This window comes from Notechis scutatus, chromosome 2 (genome assembly GCF_049901735.1).
Source record: "Notechis scutatus isolate UNSWTSFEM ecotype Mainland chromosome 2, rNotScu1.2, whole genome shotgun sequence".
In the NCBI taxonomy this organism is placed as follows: domain Eukaryota; kingdom Metazoa; phylum Chordata; class Lepidosauria; order Squamata; family Elapidae; genus Notechis; species Notechis scutatus.
In genome coordinates, this window is record NC_142010.1 from 204,481,481 (window position 1) to 204,498,043 (window position 16,563).

General features: G+C 37.6%; 1 protein-coding gene across 4 annotated transcripts in view; it reads right to left on the bottom strand.

Moving 5' to 3' along the window:
- Positions 1-16,563, bottom strand: part of LOC113416814 (TLE family member 1, transcriptional corepressor) — an 82,487-nt gene that overhangs the window by 20,913 nt on the left and 45,011 nt on the right. For all 4 annotated transcript variants that reach the window (XM_026674912.2, XM_026674897.2, XM_026674904.2 and 1 more), the window contains 6 exons: positions 11,207-11,323; positions 9,400-9,453; positions 5,699-5,851; positions 3,746-3,890; positions 2,451-2,641; positions 348-424 (listed from right to left, as the gene is read on the bottom strand). In XM_026674912.2, the coding sequence (XP_026530697.1) occupies positions 348-424; positions 2,451-2,641; positions 3,746-3,890; positions 5,699-5,851; positions 9,400-9,453; positions 11,207-11,323 (737 nt within the window). The remainder of the gene's footprint in view (positions 1-347; positions 425-2,450; positions 2,642-3,745; positions 3,891-5,698; positions 5,852-9,399; positions 9,454-11,206; positions 11,324-16,563) is intronic.

Genomic DNA, 16,563 nt, shown 5'->3' on the forward strand with positions numbered 1-16,563 from the left:
GATGTTTTATTTGTATTATGCTTTTTTTTTTGTGAAAACCCAAATAAAATTTATATTAAAAAAAAGGAATGGTAAATATTGTTAGAAAATATAATATAGGTAGTCGTCAAATTATGACCACAACTGAGCCAAAAATTTCTGCTGTTAAATGAGGCAATTAAGTGATTATTATTTTTTGAACAGTCACAAAATGAACTGTTGTAAGTCGAGGATTATCTGTAGTAAAAGATGGTAGCCTTTCTAGGAAATCTTATCATACTTGCATCTTAAGGGGGTACTCATCTCTTACTAAAAACATTGTGCTCTGGTTAATTTAAATTTCATTATGATTATCAAAAATTACTCACGGTTTTCCACCGGGGATTCCAGCCAGATTGGGAGGGATTCCAGGTACTCTCATATGAGGAGGAGGATCAAACCCAACCTGATAAATTCATCGAAGAAACAAATATCAAAAATAGGTCAATCAGTTAGAAAAAGTACAAGACTACTGAACTTTCTTCCATAGTAGGTTTCGGAAAATACAGGTCTACCAAAACTAGATATATGTGTTCTCATTGATGAACAAAGTCCACCATCATAATAATACACTGCTCAAAAAAATAAAGGGAACACTTATACAACAAAATGTAACTCCAAGTCAATCACACTTCTGTGAAATCAAACTGTCCCTTAGGTAGCAACACTGTTTGACAACCAATTTCACATGCTGTTATGCAAATAGAATAGATAACAGGTGGAAAGCATAGGCAGTTAGCAAGACATCCCCAATAAAGGAGTGGTTCTGCAGGTGGTGACCATAGATCACTTCTCAGTTCCTATGCTTTCTGGCTGATGGTTTGGTCACTTTTGAATGCTGGCGGTGCTTTCACTCTAGTGGTAGCATGAGACGGAGTCTACAACCCACACAAGTGGCTCAGGTAGTGCAGCTCATCCAGGATGGCACATCAATGTGAGCTGTGGCAAGAAGTTTTGCTGTGTCTGTCAGCATAGTGTCCAGAGCATGGAGGCGCTACCAGGAGACAGGCCAGTATATCAGGAGACGTGGAGGAGGCCGTAGGAGGGCAACAACCCAGCACCAAGACCGCTACGTCCACCTTTGTGCAAGGAGGGACAGGAGGAGCACTGCCAGAGACCTGCAAAATGACCTCTAGCGGGCCACAAATGTGCACATGGCTGCTCAAACGGTCAGAAACAGACTCCATGAGGGTGGTATGAGGGCCCGACGTCCAAAGGTGGGGGTTGTGCTTACAACCCAACACTGTCCAGGACGTTTGGCATTTGCCAGAGAACACTAAGATTGGCAAATTCGCCACTGGCGCCCTGTGCTCTTCACAGATGAAAGCAGGTTCACACTGAGCACATGTGACAGACATGACAGGGCCTGGAGACACCGTGGAGAATGTTCTGCTGCCTGCAACATCCTCCAGCATGACCGGTTTGGCAGTGGGTCAGTAATGGTGTGGGGTGGCATTTCTTTAGGGGGCCGCACAGCCCTCCATGTGCTCGCCAGAGGTAGCCTGACTGCCATTAGGTACCGAGATGAGATCCTCAGACCCCTTGTGAGACCATATGCTGGTGTGGTTGGCCCTGGGTTCCTCCTAATGCAAGACAATGCTAGACCTCATGTGGCTGGAGTGTGTCAGCAGTTCCTGCAAGATGAAGGCATTGATGCTATGGACTGGCCTGCCCGTTCCCCAAACCTGAATCCAATTGAGCACATCTGGGACATCATGTCTCGCTCCATCCACCAACATCACGTTGCACCACAGACTGTCCAGAAGTTGGGGGATACTTTAGTCCAGGTGTGGGAGGAGATCCCTCAGGAAACCATCCACCACCTCATCAGGAGCATGCCCAGGTGTTGTAGGGAGGTCATACAGGCACGTGGAGGCCACACACACTACTGAGCCTCATTTTGACTTGTTTTAAAGACATTACATCAAAGTTGGATCAGCCTGCAGTGTTTTTTCCACTTTAATTTTGAGTGTAACTCCAAACCCAGACCTCCATGGGTTGCTAAATTTGATTTCCACCGATAATTTTTGTGTGATTTTGTTGTCAGCACATTCAACTATGTAATGAACAAAGTATTTAATACAAATATTTCATTCATTCAGATCTAGGATGTCTTATTTTTGTGTTCCCTTTATTTTTTTAAGCAGTGTATATACTTCTTGCCTCATCTTTAAATGGAGGAAGAGAGCCTGTTCATTTAAGAAAACAAATATTTTGTACAGCTGTTAACTAATGGGTAACATTTTGAAGGAACTGAGACCTTATTTTTCAAATAAGGGAAAATACTATTTTGTGTAGGAACATGTAAACATCGTAGGGGACAAAAATCCCATCTCTAGAACTGCAGCATCCCTAATGTTCTTTAATGTTTAAAGAAGTGTATTAGTGTTTCAGAAAATTATATATCCCATTTGACAAGACTGCAAACCTACCATAGGGGAGCGTCCATAGGCAACTACAGCAGCTGCAGCTGCTGCAGCACTCATTTGGGGGGACATGTTGTGGAGACTAGCATAGGCAGCTCCTGGACTGGTCAGGTCTCCATTCATGCCAGCATGGGGTACCATTCCAAATGGAGCAGGGTAGGGACCTGGTACAGCCAGAGGTGTTCTCAAGCCAGCAGCTGCAGGAAAAGGAGACAATCTCTGTATACTTGATGCAACTTGTTTTGATTTTTATCATATTAATCTACCTGTATGGAAAACTCTGCTTACACTATATGTGATTGCGATCCTGTGTGAAGTAGAATGACTTCGCACTCCAGTATAAGGTTGAATAAGAGTGTTATTCAAAGATTCATGAGTTTCCAAAGGTAAAGATTAAAGAAATAGGGTGTCAACCATAAACTCAGCCAACATTTTTCACTCTAGCAACCTCCTGTTAGAAATACAGAGTGAGAAATGCAACCCGACCCCTTTTCCAAAATAACATTGACAGGCATTTTCTAACATTTAATCTCACCACTGTTCTATTTTTTTTTAATTATTCCAATAAATTATATTTGCAGTTTGGTATTACACAAGCATACAAATGGCCATAATAAAATCATTTTGCCAGGTCTGGAGTCTGATAATTTTTAACATTATCACTATGACTATTATGTTAATAAACACAGGTCAAAATGCAAATGAAAAATATTAAGTCACCATACAGAATCCTCCTTTCCTTAAAAACCTTTTCTAGACTCCCTGTGCAGTTAATCCTCCAATTACAACAGTAACAGGGACTGGGAATTTCTACTGCTAAGTGTGACATCACATAACTACATCGCTTATTGATGGCTATCTCAGCACTCCCCATTGCTGTTGTTAATCGAATGCAATCAGTCATTTGGTGAGGACTTACTCCAAGCCAAGCCATTCCTGGATTGGTCCTTCCCCTGAGCCTCAGTAAGGTAAAGGACTGCCTCCTTTTCAACTTGCCTCCCCACCTATCTTTCCCTATCTCAAAGGTGCTTTTTCAAGAGGCAACTTTTTTTTTTCTTTGAAGACGTTTCGCTTCTCATCCAAGAAGTTTCTTCAACCTCTTGAAAAAGCACCTTTGGGACAACCATGAATTGGAGGACTGGGTATCGCCATAGATATCTTGCCCTATCTATGCCTTTTTACGCTTCCCACATCTATGCTCCCTCAACAGTGGGGACAATATTAATCCTCAGGTACATGATAACTATATCAAATTATATTAGTTGTAATAATTCAGTGCATGACAAAAGATTTTATTTTACCAGCTTGGTTGACCAAAGGGTCCATGGTTGGAGGTTTAGCAAGACCGGGACGAAGACCTGGTGTAGCACTAGTTCCTGGAGTCGGTACATCACTTCGTGGAGTTGGTGTGCTGGATTTAAGGACTGGTGTGCTAGCCTTTTCATGCTGGCATCATTACACAAATCAAATAAGTACTGTTATTAATCCAGGCAATTATTGGGTATTCAATTTCAACACTACGTGGAACTGTGAACTTTTACAATTAAATATCCTTGGGCAATCTCCTATATTTCAATATTAGTAGTGTCTGCCCTCCCTACTTCTACTTAAAAAAAAGCATGATATGCAACATTCTTTAGTTGTATAGCTCATTGGCAAGAGGTGAAAGTTACTAGTTATTTGTAATTTTTTAAACTCTTCAACCATTTTAACTTAAATATAGGACTTTGAAGGAGGTAAATGACAGAGTAATTCAGATTACAAAGATATATTTTACAAACCAATTGAAAAAGAGAGAGACAAAAGGCAAATGTTATGCTTCAACTAGAATTCAAAAGGATGGTGATTTACTACAAAAGACTTGTTCTCTCTGCTAGAAACTTCACAAGGAAGAAGGGTTAAAAAAAATCTAGTTTACAAGAAAATAATTATATCCATGACCTCATTAAGAATGGATATATCTTGAGCTTTTTTCATCCTTTAATTTTTTTAAGATGTACAACTAAAACTAGACAAATGAACAAAAGAGAAATTAAAAACAGATTTACAACCTGTGTTAAATTGAATACTGTAAGTATGTTCAATAGAATATTAGATTAACACTACATGTAAAATACTCTTTTATCATATTTGATGATTTTTAAAAGGAAATCAATAATAACTAATTACCAAAGGCAACCGTTATAAAAATGATCAGTCAGAATAAATGATTAACAGGGTTTCCAACTAATTTTAAAGATTTACACACACACACACACACAATGAAGGCAAATATATGTGTCCCAGGATAATGATATGAGATCAAATTTGGTTTGGTCACTGGCCCATCTTTTGTTTATCCTCATTACAATAAATCCAGCAAAGTTAAATATTTTAATGAAAAATCCAACTTGTCACACAAGTCCAGGGATAGAATTATACTCCATAAATGGCTTCAACATTAATGTCTCAACCAGACTTGATTTTTAAATAAAAAAGTGTCTTTTGACATTATTGCATTCTTTTATAGCCTAGTTTGTCATTCTTCTAAGGAAGGAATTCCATGCAATTTCCAGTAAGACACATAAAGTATACTGACAGCTGATACAATTTATGAAGGCAACAACCTATGCAGGGTCAATTACAGGACAATATGAAGCTGTTAGATGTTAATCGGAGTCTACTTCTTCACCTGTTGTCCAGTTTTTAAAGAGGGGAAAATTTTCTATGAATTGAACTTTAGAATAGAATGTCAAATGGCTACACACCAGAAAATGAATAATTTGTAATTTTAGTAAAATGAACTCAATTAAAATTACTTTCATTAAATGCACAATACAATTGTTATATGTAATGTTTCTCTTCCATCAAAATTAAGCAACAACTTTTTCATGCCACAACCAAAGACAAATATGGATCACATATTTTAATCCCCATTTGAGATATTTTGCGTGGAATGTGAAAAAGCTGTACAAACCCACAAAAGACAATGAAGCCCACATCAAATCACAACTGAAATCCCAACATTGTTTTGTGATCGCATTTCATGATGTGGACAGTGCCAGAAAAATGAAAAAAAAAAAAAAAAAGAAGGGGCGGGGGGCAATATTGTCCAATAATTAATGAGCAGGTAGTTTTTCTGTTAATAATGAACTGCTACTACAGTTTTGATCTGTCTCACCACAAGAACTATGGTTGTCATGAAGCTTGCACACAATGCAGCAATAAATAATGATTAGTTGTCAAAATATAGTACAATTGAGAAGAATACTTACCAAACCTATTTCTTTGGATTTCATGGAAGCAGAACTTCCTGATGAGGCAGTAGATGCTGGGCTACTAGAGGCATCTTTCTTCAAGATACGGGTTTTGTCTATGCCATTCTCTCGTGGAGAATGAGCCGGACTTGCTCGTGGAGACGAAGGGTCCTTTATGGGCGATGGTAAGTAACAAAGACACACAGTTAGTTGTTGTTAATTTAAGTGCAGTAAATTTGTACCCACAGTTGGAAAGCTTTGCCATTTGTTATATATTATGCTAAATATGTGACTGCGTAGTAATTTATTTTACACCAGTTATAAAAGTATCTACCACATGGAAAAATTATATGTGCTTTAAATAATGAACATGACTATTTCAAACCACTAAGAAAAAATGTTTAATGCATTTCAGGTCAAGTTCCCAGGAACAAAAGGGGGCAGTAAGAAGGATAGATAATTTTACATATTACAGCCTCCTAAAAAGACATCTTTTAAGTAGTGTGAGGGGAAACAAAGCAAAAGTACTGTATTAAATTTAGCTTTCTACTGATCATTATTAAGCATGATTATATGCTTCCACATCACACCAAAAAGATCAGAATTGTTCTTTAAATGGCTTCCTTTCCTGCATATTCCCTTCACACCATCCCTCTCCTTTAATATATCCAGAATAAACATTGTTCATTTATCGATGAACATATGCATAGTAAGAACTTTGAATAAGCAAATAGCATCATTACACCATTTGCAGAGCCACAAAAACAATAGTGATAATTTCTATTTTTTTCCTTTCCATGTATTTAGTCTACTCAGTTCTATTCTCAAATAAATACTGACAGAATAAACACAGAGATCAAGCATTCCCAAACATCTATAAGCCACAGGACAGATGCCTTGGTTTCTAGAGTCTGTAGTAAATATGAATTTAATAATAGTGTAACTCCTGACTTCCGGTTTGCAAGCTTTGGCGGCGGCAGGAATCCGCGATCGTGCACGGTTCCTGCTGCGCTCGCCGCTGGAGTGCCCCCGATCCAGCTGGATTTGGAGGCTATTTGGAGGTTACCCCGTAGAGGTGACTGAAGATAGGGGAGATCCAGACAGGGGTCCGGGGGAATCGCAACCCCTCCTCCTCAGCTGGCTTAACTCCCTTTTCCAAAGGCAGTGGAGCGGCGGTCAGCAATGGCCGCCACAAAGAAGCTTTCAGCCGGACAAGAATGTGCAGGAGGAAGTTGAGAAAGTGAAAGTTTTTGGCTGAACCAGGACAACAAGTAACATCTAAATACCCTGGAAATTCAACTTTTTTAAAGATACATTGTTCCCTAAGAAGATTGTAAAAAGCGGCGGATGAAAGTGAAAAGGGAAAGTTTGTTTTTCTCACTCTCCTTCCCTACAGAGATAGCAGATGGAAATCGGAAAAACCTGCTTTGGCAACAGAAGGTAATTAAATCTGAAAATTAAAGCCAAGGGGACATTAAAGATTTCTGAACATTGAAATTTAAAAATTAAAATCTTTTTGCTATAAGTGGGAAGGGAGAGGTAAAGAATTTATATTAAAACTTTGCTGCTTGGAGCTTATAAGATCAGAGATAAACTGCAATAAGACTTCTAAAAAATACATTTTGGAACTTTGTAATTGAATTCTACCCCAGGAAGAGAAAGTATAAAAAGAAGAAAGTGCTAAATGAAACAGTTTGTGTTGATTTGGATTGCTTGGTGACTTTGGGACTTTTGGAAACTATTTCTTGAAAAAACTAAAAACATTTGGTTGTTTTAAAACAAAACACCTTACAATGGCATTGTCGGTTGAAGAATTGAAAATGGAATTCAAAAAGCTAAAAGAAGAGGAACAAGAAGGCAGGGGCTCTTCTGGATCTGTTTTTCACTTCTTAGAAATGGAGATTTCTACCTACCAGAAATTACAACAACAGGAAGGCTGGGATGAAGAAGAAGAAGCCATTTTTAATGAACAAATAATCTTAGTTGAGGAAGAAAAGGGAAAGAGGGGAAAGAGAATGGAGAATACAAGATTTAAAAAAACAACCACAAAAGGGAAAAATAAGGTGAAAAATCGATACAATGTCAGAAAGCAACAGAAAAGAGGAATACAACAGAGAGGGGAGACTAAGAGGGTGGAGATTAAGAGATGGGGGGGGTAAAAAGGCTAGATTCGACAAGAAAGGAAGGGAAAAAGGGAAGAGAAGTTATAAAGGCTTGAAACAAGATGTTAAAAAACAGGTTTTTTTCAGAGATAAAGGGTAAAATACAATTAAAAAAGAGATTCTGCAAAGTACATAAGATTGTATTGTAGTATTTGTATTTGAAATAGAGTTAGAAAATTGGAATATTATATGAGTTAATAAGATATTAAAGGGAATGTGTAAAATGTCTAAGATTTAATGAGTTTAATTTGCTATGGAACATTGTTTTAACTATATTATAAACTTATTATTTTCTTATTTTAAAATGTAGTACGTAGAATGTACTAAGCAGAATCAGAATGGAAATTATATATTATTTTAAGTGTTAAATTTAGGGGAAAGATAGAAAGGCGTCATACTTCAACCAGTGATTACAGGAGAAATTTTGTATTAAAGAGAAAAGATAAATAGATAATTGAAAAAGAACGGACAAAAGATACAAGTATAATGATTTAAATTGAGATGAAATAAATAAAATAGAATTAAGAGAGTGAAAAGAGGGGAGAAGACATATAGAAAATATAGAATGCTAAAAAAGATATAATGGTATATAAGGTGAGCATGAATTTGATTTATGTCTGTACAAAAAGATATAACCCGGGGTTAAGCCGCTTTCCAAAAAGAAGTTTTATGTTTTCATGTTTTGTGTTTTGTTTGTCTATGTTTGCTTACTGAAAATTAATAAAATTTTGGAAGAATGTTGGAAGAGAACATATGAAATTGTAAACAAGACAGACAAAAGTATAAGTACAATGAATAAAAAGATATAGAAATCTAGGTAAAAGAAATATAATTGAATAAGAAGAAAATGAGATAACCATAAAAGAAAATTAAGAGAAGCAAAGGGAGAAATAGTGAGAAGTTGGAAAAAGAGTAATAAGATATGAAGTTGAATATATAAGATGAATATGCATATGAAATTGTGTCTGTATGGAAATGTGATAACCTGGAACTATGTTGTACTCAAATAAGATGTTTTAATTGCTTTGTTAAAACTTAATAAGCAGCTTTCAGAAAAGATGTTTTATGTTTTTATGTTTTATGTTTTGTTTGTGTATTGTCTTTGAAAATTAATAAAATTTGTTTTAAAAAAATAATAGTGTAACTCCTCCCTACTGCTTGGCTTCTGTAATGAAGGTATATTACTAATAGCATGTTTATTTGTTAAATTTACATGTCACCCATTTCAGTCTAAGTGGTTTATAACCCAAAGAAACAATATAAAACCTTAAAATACTAAAATGTTAAATATTAACATTAAAATTAAGAAAGATGGCTAAGGAAAAATGTGAGATAAAGATTCATGCAGGTTTCTAACAGTCTAGAACAGGGGTGTCAAACTGGCGGCCCAGGGGCCGGATGCATCACACACAGGCCACGCCCACCCTAGCACCGCAAAGGCAAAAAAATGTCACAATACGTCACATGATATCAACGTGATACAGTGAGTTTGACACCCGTGGTCTAGAATATTCCTTTCAGCTTCAGCTTCAGTAAAAGAAACACTAAGCAAGTTACCTCATTAGATACATCCACAACTAAGTTGTCATCACTTTTGTCTCCATCACTGTCCTAAATTTAAAAACAATGTTTAGTATATTGGACTTGAAGAGTCTACTCACTTCAACCAACAACAAAACAAAAATAAAGGGCACCCACTCATAACTCCTTTAACAAACTACCTTCTTAGGTTAGCAGAGCATATGTAAGTGGGTGCCTCGGACAGTATTTCACTAACATTTGGATTTACTTAATGACAAATTGCAGGTCAGGAGGTTTTCTATGTCTGGGACCTATCAGATGTCCTTTCTTTGAAACAGCACTTTCCAAAACAGCCAAGCTGATAAGTCATGGGTGCAGAAAAGGGATGTAATGTATAATGAGATAAACTCCTCCTGAGTAATGGCCTATCTGCCTCACTTCCATATTCTCACTCATTCTTACAAAAATTACATTTAGTGACAATTCAAAGTTACAACAGCACTGAAAAATGTGACTTATGATGATTTTTTCACAGTTACAACCTTTATAGCAGCCCCATGATCATGTGATCAAAATTCAGGAGCTTGGCAACCAGTTCATACTTATGACCGTTGGTGCGTCCCAAGCTCAGGAGATCTCCCTTTGCAACCTTCTGACAAGCAAAGTCAATGGGGAAGCCAGATTCACTTAACAACCAGCTTACTAACTTATCAACTGTAGAGATTCACTTAACAACTGTGGCAAGAAATGTTATAAAATGGGACAAAATTCACTTAACAACTGTCTCACTTAACAACATAAATTTGGGGCTTAATTGTGGTCATAAGTTGAGGACTACCAGTCTCACGAACATATTTTATCATTTCATGTTCACATGCCTTTGTTGCTCTTTCTCACACATACTATTGCTTGTTTACTTATATATTTCAAGACAGTTCTAGCATTACATTTGAATATAAGTCTAGTGTGTTTTTAAAGAGTGCTAAATCTGCTTATTCAAGGGATATATAAGCATAAGATCTAACAAGCATCTATCAGTGTATGTTAAGATGACTCTGTGAAAGGTCCATTCTTTCCTGATAGACCAAGCCAAAATCCAACGGAGAATAGTGCTCAGCCACCACAGTAGAAGACATGTCTTCTGCAGCCTAAAGTGGCCGATAGGAGCTGGGTAGAATTTAGCCTCTGACCATGTCACCAACCTATGATTAAAACATCCTAAATGGTGTCCATAGTCAGTTGTGTTAGGAGGAAGAAAATACTGCTTCAAATATGGAATAGCTATCATTGACTCATGAGATAAAGGCAATGTCACGAGGACATGTGATTTAAAAATGGCTGCCGGGGCATGTTTTTGTGCTATTGTTGGATTGTTAAAGGGCATAAGGATCAGTAACGTACACATTTTCCAGTGAAAATCATATTCATTCTTTGTTCTTAGCAGAAATACCTATTTTGGAATATTTATATTAAAAATGAAGATTTTAAAACATAATGCCCTACATGCAAATATATGTAATTCCAAATGCCAGTTTGGCAATGATGTTCCTATTAGATGATTTATAAATAACTGTTTCTATTCTGCTATCAGCAGATGGTAAATTAATTAACACATAAATACTGTATCGTTCATCACCCTCTCCCCATTCCTCAGCTTCTTGTGAAAAAAAAAATCAAAGCTAAGAAATCAATGGCTATGTTAAATTGGTAATATGATGAACAATCTTATAAGCAAGAATAGGCATTGAAGAGAAAGATTAAATATACAGCAACCCAACAGAAGTGCCTTGAAAGTGGTAATGACTATTGTAAAACTGGCTACATTTTAGATGAAGTTTCTTACATAATGGCTTGAGTCCTTATCATCCACTTTTCTTTTCTTCATGTCATTGGAATATTCTGGTCCATTCCTTCGTTTATCGGTGTTCCTCAGACTCTCGGAGACCAAGAGTGAATTACTCTGCAAATATACAAAGATCATGCTTACCTTTAGAATCCTTTTTTATATGGATATTTCCAACAAACACAATTGGGTTTTTTTTATTCACAACACAGACTGCAAGTGTTGTCTTGCAAGAAACTTACTGCATAGAGGATTCCACTAAGGCAACCTACTCTACACAGTCTTCTTTGTATGGCTTCTGTGGGACAAAGTAATGGTGGGAACAGGACCATTTGTTCATGAAAACATTGATCGCTTTCTATAAGAAAACAATTTAAAATATATCATATTTACCCTTTACCTTCTTTTACTGATTAACATGCTTTGAGTGGTTGGATGTGTCTTTGTGTCAGTGTTGAATCCTGACAATTACCTGCATTTTTTGAATCCTGACATGTCCTTGCATTTTTTTTTCTGGTGATTTGGCATTCTTTGCTTCCTGGGCCTAAGACAGAATGACTGATCCAAGGTTACCCAGCTGCTTATGGCAAAAGTGGGACTAAAAAAAAAAAAATAATCACAGCTTCCTGGTTTTTACCCTGGTGCCTCAATCACTACACCAAACTGGGTCTCTATTATTAACACATTAACAATATTCATTTAAAACAAAGTAGAGGGAGAAAAGACTTCAAAGGCATTCTCTTTTAGCTACATAAACATGCTCTCCTCCAGGCCATGAGTCATCAGAAATGCCTCTCCAATACTAAAAATATTATTTTTTAAATATGCTTATGCAGAATCTCCTCAGAAGAACAAAAAACCTGTAGTGCGTTCACAGGTGACACAAGATAGCTTAAATTAACTTTTTGTGCAGAAGAAATTTATGTTCTCTCAAGAAAACACCAATTTTATTTTATTTTTTTTAAGTACACCTGAATCTCTTTCAAAGCAACCAATCATATGAAGAGCCTGCATAGAATCTGATATTTACTTTGAGGCATGCCAATGAGACATTATGATGACAAATACTTCTGCAGAAGCCAGATGTTGAGTCTCTAAACCCATATGGCCAAGAAGTTCATTGCCCAAAATCATAGGAATATCTACTGGAGCCTAAAATGGCTAAGAAAGCTTGGCAGGTCTTAGTTCCTGTTTCCATCATCACCACTGTCAATGAAACACTCCAGATTAGTTCCATGACAAAAAAAAAACACGTTGGGAAAATATATTTTTAAAACCCAAACAGCTCCAAGTAACTTAGAAGCTACGTCCATTGTATCTGGGACTGAAGGAAAAGCATCATTATTTATATTTATATAATTTAGATAAAAAATTAGTGGGCCACATTAGTGCAATAATGTGAGGAAAATGATTTTGAGTTTTAAATCATTGTGTCGGTCTGTTTAGGAATCGTTGTATTCCTGGAATGGTTTGGAATCAATAAAAATTTAACTTGTTTGAATCTCTTATTATTCAAGAGTGACATTTCTTAGTGTCAGAAACTGCCCAGTAATATTGGATTGTAAGAAAATAAACATAAGTGTTAGTTTGCATGTATTTAACAAGAATAAATTGAAGCCTAAATAAATACAAAGCGACCTCTATTACTTTATCTGGGGTTTGTTGGTTTCTCCTAATTTACTGCTAATACCTCTCCCCCCTTTTAAACTCCAGCATCCAACTCTTAATCTGAAAGAAAGGCCAAAAAACAAGAGCAAGGACTAATCTTGTCCACAATCTGCAGGCTACTTTCTTTAGATAATGTTAAGTACAAACTGTTGACCCAAAGGGGAAGAAAGGCATTTTAGATATTTCTGGGTCACATGATAATTTGACATGCCTCCAATTCTCATCTTCCCTCCAGCTAAAGCATTAAATATGTCACAATGGGTTCTTTTAAGTTCAGGATTAGCATATGCAAGGAGGGCAATTTGTTCAGTGGTGTGTTAATGCCATGAACAGTGCTGAATGCAGGGCTGTGGGGGGTAGGGTAGAGTAGGAGACAGCACTTTGCACAAAGGCCTGACAAACCTTTCTAAAAGTCGCTTGTATAAGAAAGCATCACGCCAACAAGCTTTCTGAAGTTTACACAAAAATCTATTATATGCCTCACTACAGTACTCCAGGGAATACATTTGTATATATGCTTAAGATGCAAAATTATAAAAATAACTCAGCTAAAGAGCTGCCCTCACCAGCCAAAACATAAGGGTCACTATGTTAAGGAAGTATAGACATCTTATCTGTATCCTATGATGAAATGAAATCATGGACTCATACTGCCTAAAGTAATGTGAAGGGTTTGTTATGGTATTACATTTTGAAGGCAAACTCTTTTATTTCTGCTTCTTCAACCTCAGCCTATGTATGGCTTCTTCAAAGCATAAGGGAGAGCCTCATCAAAGTAGATGAAAAGCAGCACATCTCTTTACTGCAGTGTTTCTTGATTGAAAAGGTGGTTTTGCTGGGTCGCTGAACTCATTAATCTGATACGTGAGTTTAGATCTCCTACCCCCCCCCCCTTAAATCTCTTGATGGGCTAAGACAAATCAAAAGCAGCAGGGGAAAAATTGAGAACAAACACCATTTCAGATTTGAAAATGGTTTTCCGTGCTAACACAAACATATAGATACTTTACAGGAAGTTAGCAGTATATGAAAAGGCGGTTGAGTGGTCATATTGCACTAACCTATAAAATAGCTTGGTTGGGTTTAGCAGAATGTGCTAACTGGGTTGGCTGTAGCTTATTCTATAAATCATGTTTTTTTTTTAAAGAAACTTTGCTTTGAATGTATGAATATCCAGCCAGTATTATAATTCTGGAAGAAATATGAAATCTAAGAACAGTTCAGATGGGAAATTTTGTTATTGTTGTTGTAGTAGTAGTAAATCTATATCGGATGTATAATCACATTAGCAACCTCAAGAGAAGGTTGAAAGTGAAGTGTATCAACTATATCTTGGAAGATCAATGTTTTTTATTAATTTTGCTTTATTTGTATCTCACCTTTATTATTTTTACAAATTCAACGCAGCAAACATATCCAACATATCCTATTTTCCCCATAACAACAACCCTATGAGGTGGGTTGGGCTGAGGATGACTAGTTCAAAATCACCCTGCTGGCTTTCATGGCTAAGACAGGTTTTGAACTCACAGCTTCCAGCTTTCTAGTCTGGAGCTTTAACCACTAGACCAATTTGGTTCTACATACAAATAACAACATAATAAATACTCTATATTCATGGTATTAGCCTTGGTATAGTTCTTCAATCAAGATGGGCAAAAAAAAAAAAAGGTTGATTTTTCAAGGCATAGTATGAATTTCGATCACCCATATACTTGGATATCATTTTAGATTTGCCCTATTGGGGAAAATAACCTTAACCCTAACCCTAAGCTGGTGACTTGGGTTTCTGTGACCCCAGGTCAAATGTTGACCATAGGAGCTTTACACAATGAACTAAGCTCAACGTTCAGAAATGTTTTGTATTATATCCAACTAATGAAATCTTAGAAAGAAATAATGTAAAAATGTTCATTTCTGGCTATCACAGACTAATTCTTTAAAAGGCAAACTGAATGGAACCAAATCTGCTGTGTGGGGGAAAAAGTCATCAAAATAAAAATGATGTTCAGAAATGGACCAGATAAGACCCAGAAACTGCCTCACTAAATCATGGGGAACAGGCAGTTGGGCAGCTACTCAGAATGTTCTAGAGCAGGGGTGTCCACAACTCCCAGAGTTCCTCAGCCAGCTTTGCTGGCTGAGGAACTCTGGGAGTTGAAGTCCACAAGTCTTAAAATTGCCAGGGTTGGACACCCCTGTTCTAGAGTCCTCCATTTTAAGCCTCTCTTCCCCGTCCGGTATGGACATATGCAATCTGTCTTGTAATTTTCAGTGTACACAGGCACAAACATACCAATAACCAAAGGGACAACAGAATAATTACATAGGGATTTGTTTGCTATTTGTTTGTTTGTATTTAAGTGCTGTCTGATTCCAAAAAAGCTCTGAGTGGCACAAAATAGAATAAGCAACAATAATACAATGCAAAGCACCAGATTTTGGATGTGGTGGCTCTGTATAATGATAGACAAAAACACAATTAACAAGGATGAACATCCAATCTGGGACAGCAGCCAGGTCTTTAAAGCCTTCCAGAACACCATCGAGATGGGGACCATATGGATCTCTGGGGGCATCTTGATCCAGAAGGAAGGTGCAGAAACTGTCAGCCCCACCTGGTAAATTGGACCAGAAATCAACTCCATAGTGAAGTTAAAACTATTTTTATGGTGTTTGAAGTAACAGAATTTCACAAGACTACTTGTTCTGTACCTCTTCTACTTCTTGTAGTCATGTGAATTAGGAAGGTGTCTGCCTGCACAACTTTCCTGTATTTTCTGCTTTTTGTGATTTAATATAAGTTTCTTTCCCTTATTGCTTTGGTAGTGGATCTTTTGTCTGTGTCTGTTAAGATCATCTTCCTTACTCTTTGCAACTTACTTCCTGGGTTCTGATGGATGGCATTGTTAATTTGAAGGAAACCTGGAATGTGCCAATTCTGCCAGCAGATACCATCTTGGCATAAACCATGCAGTTCCTCAAATAACCTGATCCTATGCCATTTGGGGCTGTACTGTATAAGTGACAATCAGCACCTTGAAGCATACTGACAATCAGTGCAGCTCGTGAATCAGAGGTGCCTTAGGGCAGTGATCCCCAACCTTTTATGCCGCGCCCGTACCGGCATCAGCTGGGCGCCGCGCCCGGTACCGGCATCAGCTGGGCGCCGCGCCCGGCACCGGCATCAGCGCCCGGTACGGCATCAGCTGGGCGCCGCCATCTTTTTGATGAAAAAGTGCTTCCGGTGAGCTTTCTACCCGGAAAAGCTCACCGGAAGCACTTTTTCATCAAAAAAAGATGGCGGCGCCCAGCAACCAGCAGCCCGGTAGGACTTGTTCCGCGGACCGGTACCGGTCCGTGGACCGGTGGTTGGGGACCCCTGCCTTAGGGAACATAGCAAGACATGACTTTCACGGCCTGCATTCTGGATAGGTGGAAACTTCCAAGTAGTTTTCAAGAGCAGCCTAGGGTAGGGTTCACTGCATTAGTCAAGCTATGATATGACTAGTCAGGAGTGACTGAAGGGCCTCTCAATTTAGGAAAGATGCAACCGATACCATCAGATGGAGTTGGCAAAGGCCCTGTGGCCACAGCTGCCTCTCTTCTCTTTTGCAAACACCCCTGTTTGTTTGTTTTGTAAATGAGTGTATCTTAAAAGATGTAGTTTTGACAGAGAAGAGCAAGTC